Consider the following 20,213-nt stretch of genomic DNA (forward strand, 5'->3'; position numbering starts at 1 on the left):
GGCGCCACCGTCGTGGTAGTCGTCCCTCTTCCTTTTTTTTTTTAAATGTGCGTATCTCGCTCTTCCTCTGTTTCTCATCTGGAACAAAAGTGCTGCTCTCTATCCGCTTCCGATACAAAACTGTCACTGAATGTACGGCAATTCGTAGCTCTTCTACCAACCCCCCTTAAGGCGAACGATGTGGGGAAGGTTTTTTGTTGTTTTTAGAGGGGGGGAATAATATGAAATGAGCGAAAAAAGTGTTGCTTTCAGACATTTAGATTTAGCGGCGTAGGCTTCTATGAAATATGAACACAGTTTTTTTGTATAAAATTCTTATTGGGTATTGTGTTTCTATGAATCCTTGTTCAGAAATTACGTTTCGGAAATATCCTGGTTCCTTTGACAGAAAGGCGGCATTTTCTGCGCGGTCAAGATCCTCCGCTGAGTACTTCTTGTGAAGAGGATAGATTGGCTTCTTCATTATTGATTCAAATCTCGGTGTTATCGGCTTATATCAGGTTTTGCGTCTAGTTTCTCAGGCTGAGCAGAGTTGTTTTGGCAGTAGGTCGAAGTTATGGTTTTAGACCTCAAAGATAGACATTGGGTGCTTGATTACAAATGTCACGTAGTCCTCTGTTCTGATAATACTGGTTGTGTCACAGCGAAATACGCGTGTTGAAGACTTACTGACTTACTATGATTTTCTTATTTTTAGGTGCTATTTTTATGGGCGCTTACTTCCCAGTATTAGAATCAATTACACGTTTTGAATTTTCAGTTACAATATTTTAGTAAGGAATTAATATCTTAAGAGTTAGAATATATTTTAAATACGGGAATGTATTTTATAAGACATTATTTTGCAAAATATAGTCTTATAGACACGAGGAAACATGTGTTAAATGTAAACTGAAAGGAAAACAAGAATTAGGACATACGGACATAGGTGGATGGATGGATGACTAGAGGAATGGACTGTGAATTTTGAAACTTGAGTAGGACAAGGAATCTAAACAACATTGATCGTTGTTGTTGTTGTTGTTATTGTTATTGTTATTATTATTATTATTATTATTATTGTGGTTAGAAATTTATTTTTTGTTTCGTAATTTGAACCCTTCACCAACCTATTATTACGGTAATCACATGAAGAAGAATGAGATGGGTGTGACGTGTAGCACAGATGGTAAAAACGAGAAATGCATACAAAATTTTAATCGGAAAACCTTAACAGATCGAAAACCTACGTGTAGATGGTAAGTTAATATTAAATTGCATCTTAAAAAATAGGATGTACTAATGCGGACTGGATTAAACTGACTCATGTTTGGTGCCAGTGGTGATGTCCTATGTTCACGCAAATGAACCTTCGGGTTTCATGAAGTGGGAGAATTTCTTGGCCAGCTTAGCAGCTGTAAGTCTATCAAGAACGACTCATTTACATGGAGTCCATTTTGTTCAAATTACAAAGTGGCCTCTAAAATTCTAGCTGCTGTAAAATTAGTGCTTCTGCACTTTCAGGGTTCATCCTCACTTTGCTGTCGGAGGTTTCAGGTAGGGTAATGGACATCCTTATAGCAACAGTAAAGACACGGCAGCTATACCTAGTGGCAGACTAACAACTGGCGTTTCCTTTACTTCCTCTTTATGCACCTCCTGGGGTTGATGCACGATATGGAATATAATGGTTCATTTGTATAGTTTTAGAAAGAGCGAGAGAGATGGACGAGAAATGAAAATTCAACTAACTTTATCGCTGCTGTATACTAGGAGGAGTTTGAAAAACATTTGCATGAAAGTGTCGTTAAGTTGTATCTTAATTAGGGTAAAGTCAGTAACAATAAGTGTACTTGCACGAACCGAGTCGGGCGCAATGGGTAGAGGAACCCCCTCCCCCCAAACTTTTATTATATCTACATTACGCATAATCTCTGCAGGGGTTATTTTATATCTTCAAGAGAGATGACGCATTGCTTCTTCTCTCCTTTCTTTAAGCTCCTCATTATTGTTGTCGCATCCTTTTTATCTTTCCCTCTCGAAGCTGTAGTAATTCGTAAGAGACACGTTAAATGTTTTGTTGCTGTCTCAAAGTAAGAAACAAGGGCTGCGTAGGAGAACCACCGAACGTGGTTGTTAATGGCTGGTACTGTTTCTTCGAGTTCTTTAAGTATTGCTCGAGTTTCGCCTGAGAAATTGGATATCTGGACCAATATTTGGCATGGTTTTTGAGTGACTTATACAACCGTGTCCCTTGGATCGTAGGCTGCATGTGGCCCAGGACGTTCTAAGTCATGTGACGGGCGATGTCGGATAACCTGCTGGGAATCCCGGACGTGTAGTCATAGGCGGCAATGTATTCACTTCGCTACCATCATTTTAAAGTACCGGAATTAGCAAAATTGACCCTTACGGTTTCTGTTCTATCCATCAGACTAGCAGTGATATTTCCATGAGTGTGATGACACGTGACGGAATTTCATCCTAATGTGTTCACGTAATAACAGGGATACGAATAAACTATACCACTTAGTGATGAAATCTCAGTTTTGTCTGTTGTACTAGCCTCTGATAATGATATGACGAAGTAATGTTGAACTTTTATGGAATGATTATTTTCAGGGGAAACAGAAGTAATTAGAGATGAACGTACATCAATGCCGCTTTGTCCACTGTACGTCCCACACCGTCTGTCCTAGAATAGAACTCGTGCCTCTGCACTGAGAAACCGGCGACTGACGGCCTTCATTCTTTCTTTTCTCTTTCCTGTGTTACTTAATTCAGCCCGAGCTATGTTCCGGCCTTATGTTCATGTTTAAATGTCATAGAAACAGAGATATGTTATACTCACGTCATATTCCATTAACCAGATGCTCAGTTGTAGAAGCAAACTTTACTGGAATATATTTACGTCATAATCTGTTAATCGCAAACTGACTTGCAGTACCAAAATTATTGACTTGTATTAACCGCATGCATACTTGTAAAAACAAACCTTGTTCAAATATACGAGTATTTATGTCGTGCTGTATTAACCGTATGCTTACTTGTAGAAACAGTGTTCATTAAGGTATAGGCATTCACCCCCACACAGCACATCGGTCCATGATTTTACAAACAACCACGAGTTCAACAGCATTACACTATTTTTAGTCTTAGCTTCATTTCAAGACTATTTTTTGAAATAAACTTATAATCTAAACATATAATTCGACGAGTCATTTAGCTTAAAAAAAGGTAAAGCTGTCTTTGTATCAGGCCGTGAAGGCACATAAGGTTGTGAGACGTCGAGACTCCCATATTTTCTTTAGACAGTCCGCTCACAGATGGCGCTGAGGTTGTCAGCCTTACGCTCCGGCCGCCCTTCACCCCCCCCCCCAGGAAGATTCCTGGTACTCATTTGTAGTAGAGGCTGAGTCGAACCCAGGACCATAATGCAGTTGGAAGGATTAGGTAACGTTTAACTTAAAGAGTTATTACAAATTTTAATAACTTTTGAACCAATTTTAAGACGGATTGTATTAATAAATTTATTAATACTAATAAAATTCCTATAATAGTAGGATCTGATTATTTTAATTTTAGACAACAATCGCGCATCACTGGAGTTTTAAGTGTATTATTTTACATTCTCTATAGGTGTATTCCCTATAATAATAATAATAATAATAATAATAATAATAATAATAATAATAATAATAATAATAATTGTAAAATATGGATCCATATTAAGACAATGCAATTCAAGTACTTATTTTGTTTTTCTTATAATTCGCCTGATGATGACCTAGAGAAGGTCGAAACGTCTTCGCATTATAAATAATAGAAATATAGTATTATATGTTTTGTCTTCATCTTGAAGATACTTTTATGTTGGTGTTGACGGCCCAGTTTATACGATTATCGAACACACAACAAGATGCAAACCATAAAGATTCACTTGCTTACTGTGTTAATTCCCCCTTAATCCACGCTTACATATTGGTCTACGTACATACTTATCAGTGAATTAATTGTGCTAGAGATCCAGGTCAAGCACTGTCTCTTGATTACAGATCTCGCAGTTGGTGGAGGACGTACAGAGGCTACAGACCAGCATCACCAAGCTTCAGGAGAATTCCGCGGGGCAGATCGCGAGGCTGGAGGAGCAACTGGAGCACAAGCGACAGCACATCACGCGCCTCGAGGCCCGGCTCGACGCCCAGAGGGACTACGATGACGTCAAAAGGGAGCTCAGGTCAGCAAAAAAGACTCCCATATTCTCAGAATTTGTCCCAAATTTTAACCCCAAAATAAACTGAGATGAGGATGAGTCTATGTAGAGACGTTTTAGCATTTACTAATAAATCCTTGAAAATGTGGTCAAGTGCTAATATACGGGAATTTTACATCCAGTGAAAGATGCCGCTTACCCGTTTGGTAAGAGAGATGATAGAGCCATTCTGAATTTGTTGTACAGAAAAATGTTCCGGTAGTTTTACCTGCAAACGAACCCCCCCCCCCATCCCGGTTTTCCAGCCCATATGAGGTCACTTTACTGTGGTTTATCGAGCTCATTGTGGTGGAAATTGATGTCTAAACCTGAAGCACCAAGTGATACTACTGGAACTCGCACTACTTAAGGTCTGGCATTTACAAGAAATCGTAGCCAGATTGCCTGAATATAATTAGTTCATTTCGAAGTACGGGAATGAATCCCCATAACACAGAGCGGTAACTGAAATAGTCATCTCACCCGTGGTTATCGCAAGAAAAGAAACATAAGATATGTATTAAAAGATTCCATATTTAGGAGTTTCACATAATATTCAAGTGATTAACCTTTAACCGTCGAAGTGCCCCGATCGGGCCAGTGATGAGTATGGTCGTTGTGGCTCAGGTACCCCGTTTTGGCCAGTAGGGCATTTAAACTTAGTGGAAGCGCGCGGACACACGCCGCTAGCAGAAGCGCATGCACAGTCCTAAATATTTATTTTTAAATGTAGTAATTACCAGACAGACATGAGTAATACCATAATAGAGGAATTAAAATCATACCTAAGTGAACAACAGCAAAAAAGAGTATACGTATGAGTTATGCCCAAACTCATCCATGAGCCAGTACTTTTATTGCAGATTAATGTGTTAAAATATAACTTTTGGTTGGATTTGTGATTGCTACTTTCCTTCAGATAGTTTAGCCAGTAAAATAAAGCTAGCATGAAGTGTAACTTACTAGGTTTAATGTTTTCCATGAAGCAGAATCCATATTTCCTATAAATTAGTTATTTAAGTCAACAAGTATGGGATGGGAGAGATTTTTAGCTTGCATGAGGAGACGCTAAATACATAACAGTTTTTGTTGCCTGCGTCATAATAATATATAATGAGGATTTTCTTTTAATATCAGTGATGCAGTATGCTGGATTTATCACGTATATGGAAGCAATAAATACACACAGGTACACAATTTTGACTATCTTCATCAGAAAATTACACGATGAGGAGCTTCGTTTAATTTTAAGACTGTTGAATGAATAGGCGGAAAGAATAAATTCATACACAATTTCAGGTGCAAAATCTTCATTGAATAGAGCAGTTGCGAGACCTGGGCGTAAGTGCGAAAATTATGGTAGTATCTACCTTAAATATTTGTGATATGGGAGATGGACTGATCTGGCTAGCACAAAGAACAGTTTTGCTGTGACAGTTACGAACTTTCGAGTGCGTTTACTACAGTAACCTGCTGGTCGGTGGAATAACTCCATAATCTTACTTCAGCAGTTACTGGAACTATGAATTTGACCATTCCGTTTCTAAACTACAGGGCTACTATAAATGATTCATTCGTTTTTAAAAAGCTATATTTTCCCAAGTATTACACTTACAAATGTGATTGATATATAAAAAGAACCGTAAACTCACCAAGTTTGAATTAGATGCACCAGTTGACAGCACGAATTCAGTGCCTTTACAAAATGGCGACAAAGCAAGAGAAGAGTTTTTGTTTGTTGGTATATGCGATATGTTCGTCTGTTATAGCAGTGCAACGCGCATTCAAAAGAGAGTACGGAAAAGAACCGCCATGTAAACAAAGCATTTTGCGGTGGTATCGGCAATGTTCGTCGCTACCTAAACAATGAACTTCGGCATCGCTGGATTGGGCGTGTTGGTGAGGATGACATAGCTCTGTTCACTTGGCCCCCCAGATCACCTGATCTGCCTTGTAACTTCTTCCTTTTGGGGTACATTAAGGATCGTGTTTACGTACCCCCACTGCCAGGAACACTAGTAGAGCTGAGGGATCGTATCGAAGCTGCAGTGATGACCATTGACAGGATGATGCTACAAAGTTTGTGGAACAAGCTCGACTACTGCCTTGACGTGTGTCGTGTGACCCAAGGGGCACACATAGAACATTTGTAGAGTGTGAAGAAAACTTGGTGAGTTTACGGTTCTTTTTATATATCAATCATATTCGTATGTGTAATGCTTTGGAAAATATAGCGTTTTAAAAACGAATGAATCGTTTATAGTAGTCCTGTATATCAGATCATCCTTTCATCACCGATTCTGCTTCCAACACGAACAATAATCCGTAAGAAAAGTAAGTTTTGTAGAAGATGTAAGCAAATCCATACCTACCGACCTCCGCAGTATGTTTCTCATTATCGTAAATTGGTTACAGTTACTGTCAAAATAGACAGACTTCGGTGGCTGGAATCTGTGGATGGTGTCTTTAGGGTATAACCTAAACATCTCAGGATATATGCATGTATTTATAAATTTTAAAGGAACAGTTATACCGTTAGCCAAATGAAATGTGGAGATAATTGTATTAAGCATTCTCTAGCATATTGCAGAGACTGCAGTAGCCTCTGTCTGTTAGCTTTTAGTTCTTTGTCTTCTGTCAGTACTTAACAGCATTTCTTTTTTCCGACTTATCAGTGCCCCTTCCCTTTCCGAAGTTGAAGACAAGCGGGCAGTTCGACGCTCTGAGTTTTCAAGGCCGTCAGTTTAGGAGAATCCCTAGTTTTACTATCAGTGGCTGCCCTGAGATTTTTTGCTCCCATTCTAACGTATGTACACAATTTTAGTGTATTAAAGAGACTTTTCTTCTATGTGGATAGAGGCTGTGGCTGTTCCTGTCTTCCAGAAAGACAACGGAGCTCTTGTGACCAAGTAGTGACGTGTTTTAATTTTAAATAACTTCTCTCAAAGGTTTTTGAAATTATTATTCATGATCAACTCTCCTTTTATTTTAAATTTAAGCTTCATCTATTTCAGCATGGACTTATTAAATCAAAATCAACTGTAATAAATTTAATTATCTACTTAAACACAGTCACACCTATCGTCTGGCACAAGAGAAGGTTGACTCAATTTACTGATCTCAGTCAAGCCTTTCATTACCCTCTATATAATCTGTTATTAAACAAATTGAACAGTTCTGGACTGTTTCCATGATATATTACTTGGTTCCATAGTTATGCAGCGTATTATATATATCCTTTGTGCGTGCGTGTTCGTGTGCGTGTGTGTGCTTATTAGGGATATTTTCTCCCCCGTTTTCTGCGCTGCCTGATGTGCCCCAAAGTTTCTGCCCTCCTTTTCTAATTTTTGAATTTAAGGTACATGTAAATTTGTCCCTCTAATTTAATATTGCTTCTGGCACTTCTAAGTAATAAGCTCTATCGAGATTTGTAAGTTCTTGCAAATTTATGTCTATATAAACTATAAGTGATACTCCGAAAAGTACAGGAATCTTAACGTTCAGAAAGCCAGCGTTTTCTCTTTTACACTTAAGAATAATAGTGTAAATTTTAACTGCATATTGGTCAAGTTTTAATATTTCGTATCGAATATATAAAGGTGGGGGCACACGGTAGCGTAGTTTGTTTAGGCACTATGCTACAAGCCGGAAGGTCACGGCTTCAAGTCCCGATGAGGTGGATTTTTTCAATTGAACTAATCCTTCCAGCCGCACTATGGCCCTGGGGTCGACTTAGCCTCCAACAGAAATGAGTACCAGGAATCTACCTGGGGTTAAAGGGCGGCCGGCGCATAAGGCTATGAGACAATTGTCTAGATAATATGGGACCCTCAACGTCTCACAACCCTATCGGCCTCCATGGCGTGTTACAGGGGCAGCCTTACCAAGTACCTTGTCTTTAAGTACTTACCCGTTATAGGCTTTAGTTACTGGCAAGAACTCCAATGAATGAATAGAATGATAATAATAATAATTAGAAACTTGTGATACTGTACATATACTGTGTGCACTAGAACTTTATATATATATAATGTGTGTGTTTCTTCTGTTTGTTTATGCTGACACTGTAATGGGCTCCTGTAGCTGCTGAGTTAGCACGTTGAAATAAANACGAAAGAATGGAAAAGTGGTAAAAAGTTCGTAACATCCTGCTGGAATCCACCGGCTTTCGTGATACTGCTATTCTGCGGTCTGATTCATATGAAATGCCTATCACGGTGTAGGCCTGTACATATGCTGTTCACTTTGATTTATGTATCACGTGAAATAGATAATGGTTGACTGGAATATATTTCAGAATAGTGGAGGAAATATAGTTTTTATATGTAGGCCTGTGTATTTAATCATTACGGTGTTTCAGGAAAGTCTTGCCTTGCCATTCTAACGTCCTGCATATGGTTGGGGGAGGGGTAGGAAGTGTCTCTTATGACTGCTATTAACCATCCGAGTCGAAATCCTGTTTAGATCAAAATGTATTCCTTCCTCTCCCCTCCCCTCCCCTCGTCTGTATATGTTACCATTATTTCTCTTCGGCTATCATCATGCATCTGTTTACTGATACGTGGCATCATATAAGCATAATAGGCTTGTAGGATAATAGTATTCATACATGTGTGTTTCCATAGAATTCTGTTGCTACAAGGAAGCCAGTAAAATATTTAAACTTATTCGAGTTCAGTTGCCTAACTGTCTTATATAAGACAAGGTTGGAAAAGTACATTAAACGATTATAGGGTCTTTACGGGCGTTCAGTACGTACAATTCGAGCGATTAAACGATTGATTCCACACGTCCTTATACGCTTACTGTAAAAAAAAAATGTAAAGCTATCCCTGTAACAGGCCATGGAGGCCCATAGGGTTGTGAGACGTTGAGAGTGCCACATTATCTAGACAGTCGGCTTACAGGTTGTTAGCCTTACGCGCCGGCCTCCTTTTACCCCGCAGGAAGATTCCTTGTACTCATTTCTGTTAGAGGCTGAGTCGACCTAGGCTCATAGTGCGGCTGGAAGGATTAGACCAATTGAAAAAACTCCACCTCATTGCGACTCGAACCCGCAACCTTCCGGCTTGTAGCAACCAACTACGCTACCGCGTGGCCCCATATTCTTATTGTAGGAAATATATTAATTAGATTGGAAATGTGGGGGGAGAGTAACTCTTGCTTAATCCAAAACAATAAGAATCTTTGAATGAGGTTGCAAGTTTTGTGTATTTTTTTGTAAGTTTTTGTGGGGTGTGGTGAGACTGAGTCCACTTGTTACGTCGGCCACTAATTGGCCTATTGTACCAGCCCCGGATAATAGATGAGTATGGAGAATTGGATGGGATGAGAATTGGAAGGGGGAACCGAAGTACTCGGAGGAAACCTGCTCCATCGTCACTTTGTCCGCCACAGATCCCACAACTTGATCCGGGATCGAACCCGGACCGCCGCGGTAGGAAGCCGGCTATTAACCCCTTGAGCTGTGAGACGGCGTAAGTACTGTGTAAGGCTGTGAGTGTACCTTCCCTCATCTTTGGGTACTGCATAACAATAGGATATCTGACTAACAGTGGCATTGAGTTCCCGTTGGCAACAGAAAAATGTCGCTTAAAACCGGAACGGAACAATAGTATCAGACATTGATTATATAAGCGAGTTCTCATGAGATACCGTAACTCCTTTGTGTGTCATTTAACGGTATTTTTATGTATTCCCCAGTATTTTGCGCAGTATCGAGTTTCCATCGGTGGGTCCAGGAGGTCCTTCAGGAGAAACCAGCAAGTCACTGGAGATGCTGCTCCTGGAACGGACCAAAGCGTTGCAGCAAGCAGAAAGCGCGGCACTGAAGGCAGCAGCTGATCTCCAAGGTAACGCCTGGCAGCAGAAACTGCTCCCTTGTTCTACAGTTCGGAATTAAACCGGCCGTGGGTAAGATAAGATAACTTGGTTCGAAAAATCTCTAGAGGCAAGAGCTCTTGGAAGATCGAGGTGTATGAGAAAGATAATAAAAACTAAAACCGAGTAATGAAATGGCTTGCGAATATGGATATGGACTTAACTGGCTACGGTGAGGAGTTTTTGTGATGACAGTGACAAATCTTCGGATTCCAAGACCGGCTACACAAATATCAGGTACCCAAGAGACAAGTCTGCACTGTGCCTGTAGGCAGATAAATATCTTACCCTGTTTAATAACAGAGAAACTAGAGATTTTTCTAGTAATTTGGTGAACATATTTGGAAACTCGAGATTGTTAAATATTTTTAATTTTGCTGAGAAACTGGACATGTTTCTGATGATTTTCATTGGGGCACTTAGCCTGACCCCCAAATAATTTTATTAACAAATTTATCAAAACAATGGGCATGAAATTATATTATGACGTCACATTTGAACTGAACTTATGTCATGCTATGCGTTAATATGAATTCAGATACAATACAGGTAATGATAGTAAATAATGTATTATATTTTGTTATGTGTTAATTAATTTAAAATGTTCTATTAGGACGTTGAACTAGGAAGTAAAGGGACAGTAAGACCGGATTTGATATCTATTTTATCTTGAAAATTTAATTGTAAAATTATATCAAATTCTATATCAGACGATGTTGTGTAATACAGATTAACTGAGAATAATAATTTAACGACCCGTAGTGTAAGATTTCATTAGCCTTTCCTAGTAGGAATGCCTCAGTACTTCTGTTCAGTTATGCGGTAGGCTATTTTGTTGCTGTTTGCGTATTTGCAGTTAATACTGGCCAGTGGCTGTTTGATGTTGTGTTAACCTTTTTTTTTTACAGTCAACGTATTACTGTATTGCTTGTGACCTTTATCCTACTACCTACACAAACAATTCTCCTTCGGATGATGTGACGTCAGTTTCATTGTAAATGTTTTGTAGATCCTACTTTTATTCCCAACTTTCTTCTTCATGAATTCTTTTTCTTACGACATTTGTTCACACGAAGTTTTGGTTCATGTGAGTAGCAACATATAATTTAAAATTTTGAACCATAACAATTCCCTTGATCTTTGTTGTTTGAGTTACTGAATTTAATTTTCGATCATAATTAGGCCTGTTTTTCTAACCCTGGGGTCCGTCACAATCTGATTTATGTACGTAAATGCACCAAAGTTGTGATCCTCCTGTAACTGTCTTGCAAATACACGTCGCTTAAAGTCCTTCTCTCTGTTGGGTTGCCGCTTGATTGCAAATTATCTTCGCATAACGAACTTATGTCACTGTTACGTGTTTTGTTTGGAATGAAATATATGTTGTGCATTTGCAATTTACGGCGTGTCTTTAATCTAGAAGCATGTTCATTCTACATCGACTCAGTTTAAAGTTCTGTCCTAGATTTCGACAGAAATAAAAATATTGTTTCTGTAAATTTATACTTTCGAAGTCTGATTGTGTAGTGCTGCTTATTTTAGATTTCCCGTGTACGTTTATGTGCCTGCCATTGCATGATGCCTCACTTACCCGTTATCTACTGTGTGCCTCACGTATTTGGTGTTAGTTTCATTTGCTCTGTTGTCTGTCTGCGTGTGAAACAGTTGATGCTCCATTTTTACGTTTTGAGGTGATACGAGTTCTTAGATTTCAACAGAGAGACTTCACAGTGTCTGTGTCCTTTGTTTTCTTGTGTCGAAATATTAGAAATTAGATGAAATATCTCGCTTATTGCCTATCAGGGATGTTAATTGTTATAAGTAATAAATAGTTTAACCCTACGTGACGTCATCAGAATGAATTGTACGTCACATGTTATGCGACACGTTTTAAAAAACAGTCGATTATAATTGTGCTCTTTAATTTTTAATTTACAAAAACGGAAATTTAGGTTTGTGATCCTGTGTGCTAGGATCGCTAAATTACGGAAGTGATACACAACATGCGGTCCGCAATAGGTATAATAATTTTATTGTTAGACTAGTAACTGCTTTCATATCTGTAATGATTAGACCGCAAATTTTAACCCATATTATGTAAATAAGTATTAAAGTATATGTGTCCTGTGTACTAAAACGTAATACATGGGAACTGTATTTAATGCTGTGAACTGCCTATTTTAAAACGTTTTAATGGAGGTATCTGTATTACATCACAGAAAATGTGACTTCCCAGTACCGCTTTGTCATGTGTTACTGTGCGATTGTTCCCACCTGCAGAGGGAAGGTTCGTGGTGCTCTACTATATTTGTTGTGAGTTTATCTTCTCCCCTGCTGTTCGACAGTTGCTTCTTCGGGTCCAGAGCAGGCAAAATTGCATTGTTTTATTGGAACTTTGTAAACACTGAAAAGACAAGACACAGTCCGTGGGTTTATAAGAGAGACTTGAGACTTCTGATGCCCTCGGCTCCTCACATAAATTAAACGCCACATGCAACGAAGAAACAGAAGCCAGATGATGAGAACGATGGGCTAAGAAACGTTATTTTGGTTAACGTACTGACTGAATTGTACCTAAAGAGTGCGAGACGAGACGAGCCGATATTTTGAAGGTTACGAATCAAACTTTTCCATATAAGTAACAAAAATAAATTACTAGTCTGGTTCGTTCACAGAAAATCAAACTCTTGGAGAAAAAACAGTTGTACTAAATGTAAGATTTGAGGTTTTCACGGTGGTGACTATGAAGAGAGCAGTCTTCTGGGATGTGATACCGTGTAGATGTGGTGTTAACTGACGTTTCGGAGGAACGTATCGCCTCCATCTTCAGGGTAGAAGGAAAATAAGAAATCCGCAAGCGAAGAGACCATGAGAAGCGATACAAGCTTCTACCTTCTACCCTGAAGATGGAGGCGATACGTTCCTCCGAAACGTCGGTTAACACTACATCTACACGGTATCACATCCCAGAAGACTGCTCTCTTCACAGTTGTACTAAAATTGGCATTTAATTTCTTATTTGCGGCCTCTTATATGAAAGTATCTAACAACGATGTTTCTGATAAAAGATCGCAACTACTGATTCGGTTATTCTTCGTCAACATTAGTTACTGAAATGTTGTCAAGAAAATAACAGTGTTCTTAATGCAGCCAGCAGGCAAAGGACGGTTTCCTTTATCTTCCACAGGAGAAGAATAAAAATGTATATTGATCAGCAGCGTGGAATTGGTGTTGTATCTTCTTATAGGATACGTGTCGAAATCAAATTTTCGAACACTTCATTCGGGAAAGGTGGGCTAGTTATTTCCGAACGGCTGAGCGCCGACTGCACAAGCATTTAGAGCGACAAATGAAAATGGGAACTACAACTGTCAGCTTTAACGTCAGACCCAGTTCTGCAGTGACTGCCAAGGAGTAACTCTGTTCCTTAAAAAAAATTGTGGAGGAGGGGAGTTAGTACAGAAGTGACGGCTAATGTTGTGAAACCCGGGCTTCCAGATGAAGTTCAGTTAACACCGAAGGAAGACGCAGAAAAAACAGAGTTTCATATACTAAATACCAGGCGTATTGTATCCTGAAGATCTATTGAAACAGTACTAAACAGACTGCAGCTTATACCTGAATTCACTTCATAGTTACGCTGAGACATGTCTGATATCCTGTAGCTGTTGTGTAAGACAGTGCAGGCCACTTCTGTACTGTTCACTTCTTCCTTGACTCCGTGTAAATGGTCAATATACGCGAAACGTTTGTTATTGTTTAAACTGTACTTACTTCGACTGTAGGTGAGAGAGTTTGCTAATAGTTTAACCAACATAGCGGAAATTTAATGGCACTTTATGTGTTAAATGGTCAGTGAAATCTGTGATATTGTTTTATCAGTTTGCTTTTCTTATTAGCCTAATGCTATCTTCTTACCTCTATGCAGCCTATGCTTTTAGTGTAACGTAGAGTGCATACGTTTCTTTCTTAAGTATAATGAATAGACTGGAACACTCTTCCTCTCTCCGTATGTATTGAATTGTAGGAACGGTTAATAGGACACGTCATGTCTTTGTAATAAAATTACTAATTTGGCTTCGTTAAGCTTTCCTGTACCATCTAACTCGTTACTGAATATGGTCGGGCTTCACTTCCATTTATACAATCAGTGACTCAATTTGATCGAAGTGGTCTTTAATGGGGTTTTTCTTCTTGTTGTTCTAGGGAGATGGGACGACCAAACACTTTCATATACATTGTAGTTCTCTTTGCAACTCCCTGTGGCAGTGGCTTTCAAATTGCGGGAATTTTGGAAATATTTTGACCCATGATTTTATTTAAAAAAAGAACTGCGTGAGGCTGAGAAACTTTTACGTTGTTTATGTCTTGCGTTCGATGGTTTGGAATTTGTTGATCATTTATGTAGACAGTTGAGCTTCCGTGGGATTTTGTTAGCTCGGTTTGATATTGTGAAGAATAACACATAGATCCAGCTAAGGTACAATGCATTACGACGTGTGCCGAGTGAGGCTTATGCATTAGATTTCAACTAATTAATAAACACGTCACAGTTTAACTTTTTTGATGAGACTAAGTCTGCATTCTCTCTAAACAGAAAAATTGGGAATTTTTATTTTCCTTCTTGAAATTTTGGGGAAGTATGAAAGCTACTGCTGCACGATGATTAAAATTGTAGGCAGTACAAATTGCCTTCCCTCCATATCTTTCCAGGTAGTACCACTACAACCTCGACCCCGACTACGACTGCGTCACATCATCTGGTGCAAGACTCCCCTTATCAACCCCCTCCCCCTCCACCATCCCATCCAGCTCATCTTCCTCTGTCGAACCATTCCCTGGAACATTCCTCGACAGTACCGCCCCCACCGCCTCCTCCGCCTCCACCGCCGCCACCTTCTGTCCCTCCGTCAGCAATGCTTTTCCCGCCTCCACTACAAAACGTGGAAACTTTCGGTTCATTTCTTGGTGAAGAGATTGTTGCCAATTGGCGACGGTCTCTGGAGAGAACCATCCTGAGTCAGAGCCATGCGGCAGTCATATCTTCCGCTCAGCATCAGCAACAACTAAGTATCCACTCCCCAACAGATACTCAGCAGCCATCTCCAGCAACCCCCAACTCCACCCACCAGCAGCCGTCGTCAGCGGACAGCAACAAGCCTGAAGGCTCCACATCCCCGCACAACAGACCGCCTTCGTCTGCGACCCCGTCGTTCCCTTGCACGTCGTCTCCTACGTCACTGTCGTTAGTGAACGCGACGACAGCGATATCGTCACCGTCAGCGACCACAACGACGACAACGACAACGTTATCATCAGTGGGAGATAGCGGAGCGCCGCTCCATCACCACCTCATGAACGGAAACCCTAAGACGCCTCCCGAAGACGCGTCGTCTTCAGCGTCAACAGCTAGTGCATTGTGTAACAGTAGCAGCCATTTACTGTCCAGTGTGAGTTCTAGTAACAATAATGTGATCCCACCGCCCCCAACGAGCACGCCCGTCAGTGTGGCGGCAGGACTCAGTTTCCTTAGAAATGACGATAATATGAAAAGTCCTTTTAGGTTCGACGATCCTCGAAGTCCTTTTCGTTTTTCGGAAGATGGTGGATCAATGACTCCAAGTGGTGTGATGGTAGGACGTTTAGGTGAGTCTCTGATACCGAAAGGAGACCCGATGGAAGCAAGGTTGCAGGAGATGTTGAGGTACAACATGGACAAGTATTCCACACAAAATTTGGACACTCTGCATATATCGAGGAGGGTGCGCGAACTCTTGTCCATTAATAACATTGGCCAAAGATTGTTCGCTAAGTACGTTCTTGGATTATCACAAGGCACCGTCTCCGAGTTGCTGTCCAAACCGAAACCGTGGGATAAGCTCACGGAGAAAGGACGGGATAGCTACCGGAAGATGCACGCGTGGGCGTGCGACGAGAACGCTGTCCTACTCCTCAAGTCACTCATCCCAAAGAAAGGTAAGTCAGTTCCTGTTATGGGAAACAGCTTAGTATTAAGATAGAGGGAATGTAATTTGAAACTATTAGAACTTTGTACCCAACTTACATATGCCATATACGCGGTGCATATACTAATTGAAGAAATCACTGCATGATACTGAAGTATATAATATTTCATGTTATATAACACCTGTCAATTAACGATCTGCTCTGCTTTTCAATTTATGACGCTGCTAACGTGGCAGTTTGCCGGCTACTGAACTGGCGGTTTCAAGGAAGCGTATCTCGGCAGAGCATTATCATGTAATGAAAACCCTGTACTTTTGTGTTCTCTGTTTTCCCTCGTTTCTCTCTGTGTCTGGGCTTGTTGCTAGTGATCAGGACCGGTCGTATAGTGCAAAAACCTCTGCTTCGTTGCTTTGTAACTGTTTAATTAATAAATCCTTCACTGTGCAGAAACGTGGCGATGATAGGAAATTGATGGACGAGAATCCATGTATGTAATAGCCAAACCTTCGTCCGTCAGTGTCCAGTTAGTGAGTGAGTGCCCCCTCGAGTCACCCCCAGTAGAAGGTGAGTGATCAGTAGCAGACCCCTCGTCTCGTGGAAGAGGAGGCCCTATTTAGAAACACGTAAAAAGTCTTGCAAAGGACAAAAATATGGTCATGGGTCCCGAGGGACACAAAACCAAGATTGACTGTGCTGGCTAAGACGGCATCGTGAAATAACAAAGTGGAACAGTGAGACGAAATAAACGACTATCAGATTCTGAAGAAGGACGTTTCCCTATGCATTGGGTGGATTGCGCAACTGGCACAAACCTAAATTCAGAGTCACCTTCGAAGGTGTAATGTAGTCGGATGAAAGTCAATATATCGCTTCCATCTTCAGAGTCGAAGTGTAAGTCAAGGAAGTCCTACCGACTGTGTATAAGATTAAGGAACTAAATAGCGGCCAAGGTCCAACTAAAGGACTATAGATAGATAGATTATTATTATTATTATTGTTATTATTATTGCTAGTGGGGTGGGACTAAGTCCCTTGTACTGCAGCCACTTCTGGCCTATTGTACCAGCCCCAGATGATAGGTGAGGGTGATTGTGGAGCAATTGGTGGAATGAAGATTGGCAGGGGAAACCGAAGTACTCGGAGTAAACCTGCCCCACTGACACTTTGTCCACCAAAAATCCCACTTGACCAGACCCGGGATCGAACCCGGGCCGCCCCGGTGGGAAGTCAGCGACTAACCGCTTGAGCTAAGGCGCGGCCATAGATAGATTCTATTTGCCTACTTTAAAACAGGCCACAACCCCCATCCGCCATGATTATTGTCATTTCACTGTTCGCGATTTTTCTGCTTGACACGATTAGCTGAGGTGCTGACAGGCAAGTAATTCGAACAACCAAAGAAATCATTGACAGGCAGGTCACAGTTACAGGTATTTATTATATGGCTTGTATAATTGAACACTATTCCATGAAGGCTTGTGCGGGGAAGATAACCTCGTAACCTCGGCTAGGATGTTTAGAATTTCTACCAACATACTCAGTTCCATACATAACTGTTTGCTCTCAATTTCTGAAAATACTACGAGAATCTGTTCTGGTTGTAGCCGCCTGGATTATGACACAATATGGCATTATAGGTGGATGCCAGTGTTTCGGAGGAACATGCTGCGTCCATCTTCATATTTCGGTCATGTTGTGGAGTATACTGATCCTTCTAGAAAAATAAATATCGGGATCATTTGTTTTCGTGGTTATTTTTGGTAAGGCTCCATAATTGTGTTTGACAGAAATAAAAAGCCTGACTTAATCAGTATATTTTGAAGAGACAGTTCGTGGCAGCATTTCAAAAGATGTTTCAAACGTTAAGGATTAAACCTGAAGGCTGCTTCTGAAGAGGAAGTTTTAATTAATGGTTATCGATTTAGATTGTTCTGGGCTAGACATTTGTTCCTCTCGTTCCACATTTTTGGTTTTCATCCAATCCTCCCCCTTCCCTTTTTTTCACAAGTGAAAAGAAAAGTAGAAGATGTATAGTAGCCGTAAATCAGGATCCTAATTTTGACGCAATTTTAATGGCCCTTCGCTAAGGCAACGTTTAGATTCTTGCAGCTTTTTGCTTGTTTTACATTGGGTGATTTTATATGAGTTCACAATACTGACGCTATATTCACCCTGAATGTGTTGCACTGTGTTCAGAATCAATATGTATGACAATTGAAAACAGTCACAGCGCACAGAATTTATGAATCCTTCATGATTCAGACATCGTGATTTTCCTTTGTATTCAATGTGATCTTAATTTTCCCAGAATGATGCGAATTCTTCCATAACTAGCTAGCCTGTGAAAGTCCCAGAAAGCGCCTTGCCAGTAACACCAAAGCCATCCGTTGGACACGACAACAACCAGTTCCATCCTTTTTCCTTGCAATATTTACATTTTTTCAGTGGCTCTTCCAGTCCATTCAGAGCCCTGGCCTCTTATTCGGTTCCGTAATCATTTTACACAGACGATAAGACTCTATGGACGAGTGATCAGCCAGTCATAAGGCCACTACCTAAACACAGGACAACACAAACACAGAATAAACGCATACACACACCAAATATCTATGCCCTGAGTGGGATTCGAACCCACGATCCAAACGTCCAAGTGAGCGAAGACAGTTCATGCATTAGACCGCGCGGCTACTGTGACAGGCCCAATATTTCCATGTATCAAAGTAAAAATGGTAAAGTTCTCCCTGTACTTAACTAATTCAGCAATACGCCATAAAGGCGTATGGGGGAGTGGATGTACAGATCCACAGTTTCTTGACCGCGGCACTGGTTGGAGGTGAGTGATCAGCTTCACGCCCCGGCCGCTTTACCAACGGGGAAAGAGCCCCCCGGTACCCATTGGATAGGGGGTTGGGTCGTCCAGCCAGTAGCCAGTCGCTATACCGACTGAGCTATCCCAGCTCCTCAGTATTTCCATGCATACCAAAATAATATCTGTTCATATAAAGTTCTGGTAATTTGGAAATGCACCATTATTTGTAGTTATGAATTTTGAGAAATAAGTCATGATATAACCTTTTGCCTTTAGGTAATAAAATGGATTCTGGACATTAATATTGGGAAGCTTATGTCTGAAAAGTTAAGGGCTTGTAGTCACTCAGCCTCAAAGATACATCGCCTAGTTGTATGTGCGTCAATTTATTTTGCCATTTACGAAAATTAATCACAATTTAAAGTAAGATTATATCTCATAATAAATAAGTTATATTTGGTTAGGAAAGGATACAACCGCTGCAAGCCATTTTAACTGCTCTGCCACTCATGATACAAACGGAAAAGAATCAAAAGACAACAGGAGTTTTGTGATGATCTTTATTATGGTAATGCGTTGAATAGACTTTGGAAAATGCGAGAGAAATAATGACGAATCTTACATGATTGCTGTCTGGCAGTTTCTGCTTGCTTACATTACGGCTGATGAACTACGAGTATTTTTAGAAACAAAATATGATCATCATAATAGTAATGAACTTTAATCGTCAGCCATTGTTGTGGTTTCTGATGCACAGTATCTAGGGAGATTATCAGTTGTGTTCTCTGTACCTGCTGCGTTTCCTTTTGTTCTTATTCCTTTATGCTATTATAATTTATATTAAAGATGAATGTTATTAATTTTTTGTTTATTTACAGTAAAAAACGCCCCATGTTAAGGGAGAGAAATTGAATAAATCACAAGAATGAGATTATTATTGTTATAAATGAATGATTACAGGTACATACCGTAAAGTTATCGATGTTTCTCTCACGTATATATAATCTTTCTGGTCTAGAAAAGAGAGATTAACGGCCGTGGGGATCCGTTACGCTGACCACGCGACGCCTTCTATCTGCTAAAGTTGGCACTAACTTCCCCGACAAGCCGCGGTCGCTCGGTCGGTATAGTTCGCTTGGGGACTAGAGGCGACGGAGGTTGGGGTTTATATATAATCTTTAAGACGAGCGGGCTCATACGTTAGTTAGAATTCGTGCAGTCATAAGTGCTAAGCACAACTAGCCTCCGACATTTAGTCCTCCATCAAAAGTCTACGCCTCGTGAAATGTATTGTCGTACTCTCTGCCGTAGGTTGATCAGAAGAGC

At 40.3% G+C, this 20,213-nt stretch overlaps 1 protein-coding gene across 5 annotated transcripts in view; it reads left to right on the plus strand.

The window, feature by feature from the left end:
• The window catches only part of LOC111868734 (homeobox protein cut), a 394,707-nt gene that overhangs the window by 316,649 nt on the left and 57,845 nt on the right, over positions 1–20,213 (plus strand). For 4 of the 5 annotated variants that reach the window (XM_023859663.2, XM_023859664.2, XM_033753154.1 and 1 more), the window contains exons 4-6: positions 4,035–4,216; positions 9,935–10,083; positions 14,825–16,087. In XM_023859663.2, coding sequence (XP_023715431.1) covers positions 4,035–4,216; positions 9,935–10,083; positions 14,825–16,087 — 1,594 coding nt within the window. The remainder of the gene's footprint in view (positions 1–4,034; positions 4,217–9,934; positions 10,084–14,824; positions 16,088–20,213) is intronic. The other variant, XM_023859666.2, reaches the window with a different exon arrangement.

Source organism: Cryptotermes secundus, unplaced genomic scaffold (genome assembly GCF_002891405.2).
Source record: "Cryptotermes secundus unplaced genomic scaffold, Csec_1.0 scaffold13, whole genome shotgun sequence".
In the NCBI taxonomy this organism is placed as follows: domain Eukaryota; kingdom Metazoa; phylum Arthropoda; class Insecta; order Blattodea; family Kalotermitidae; genus Cryptotermes; species Cryptotermes secundus.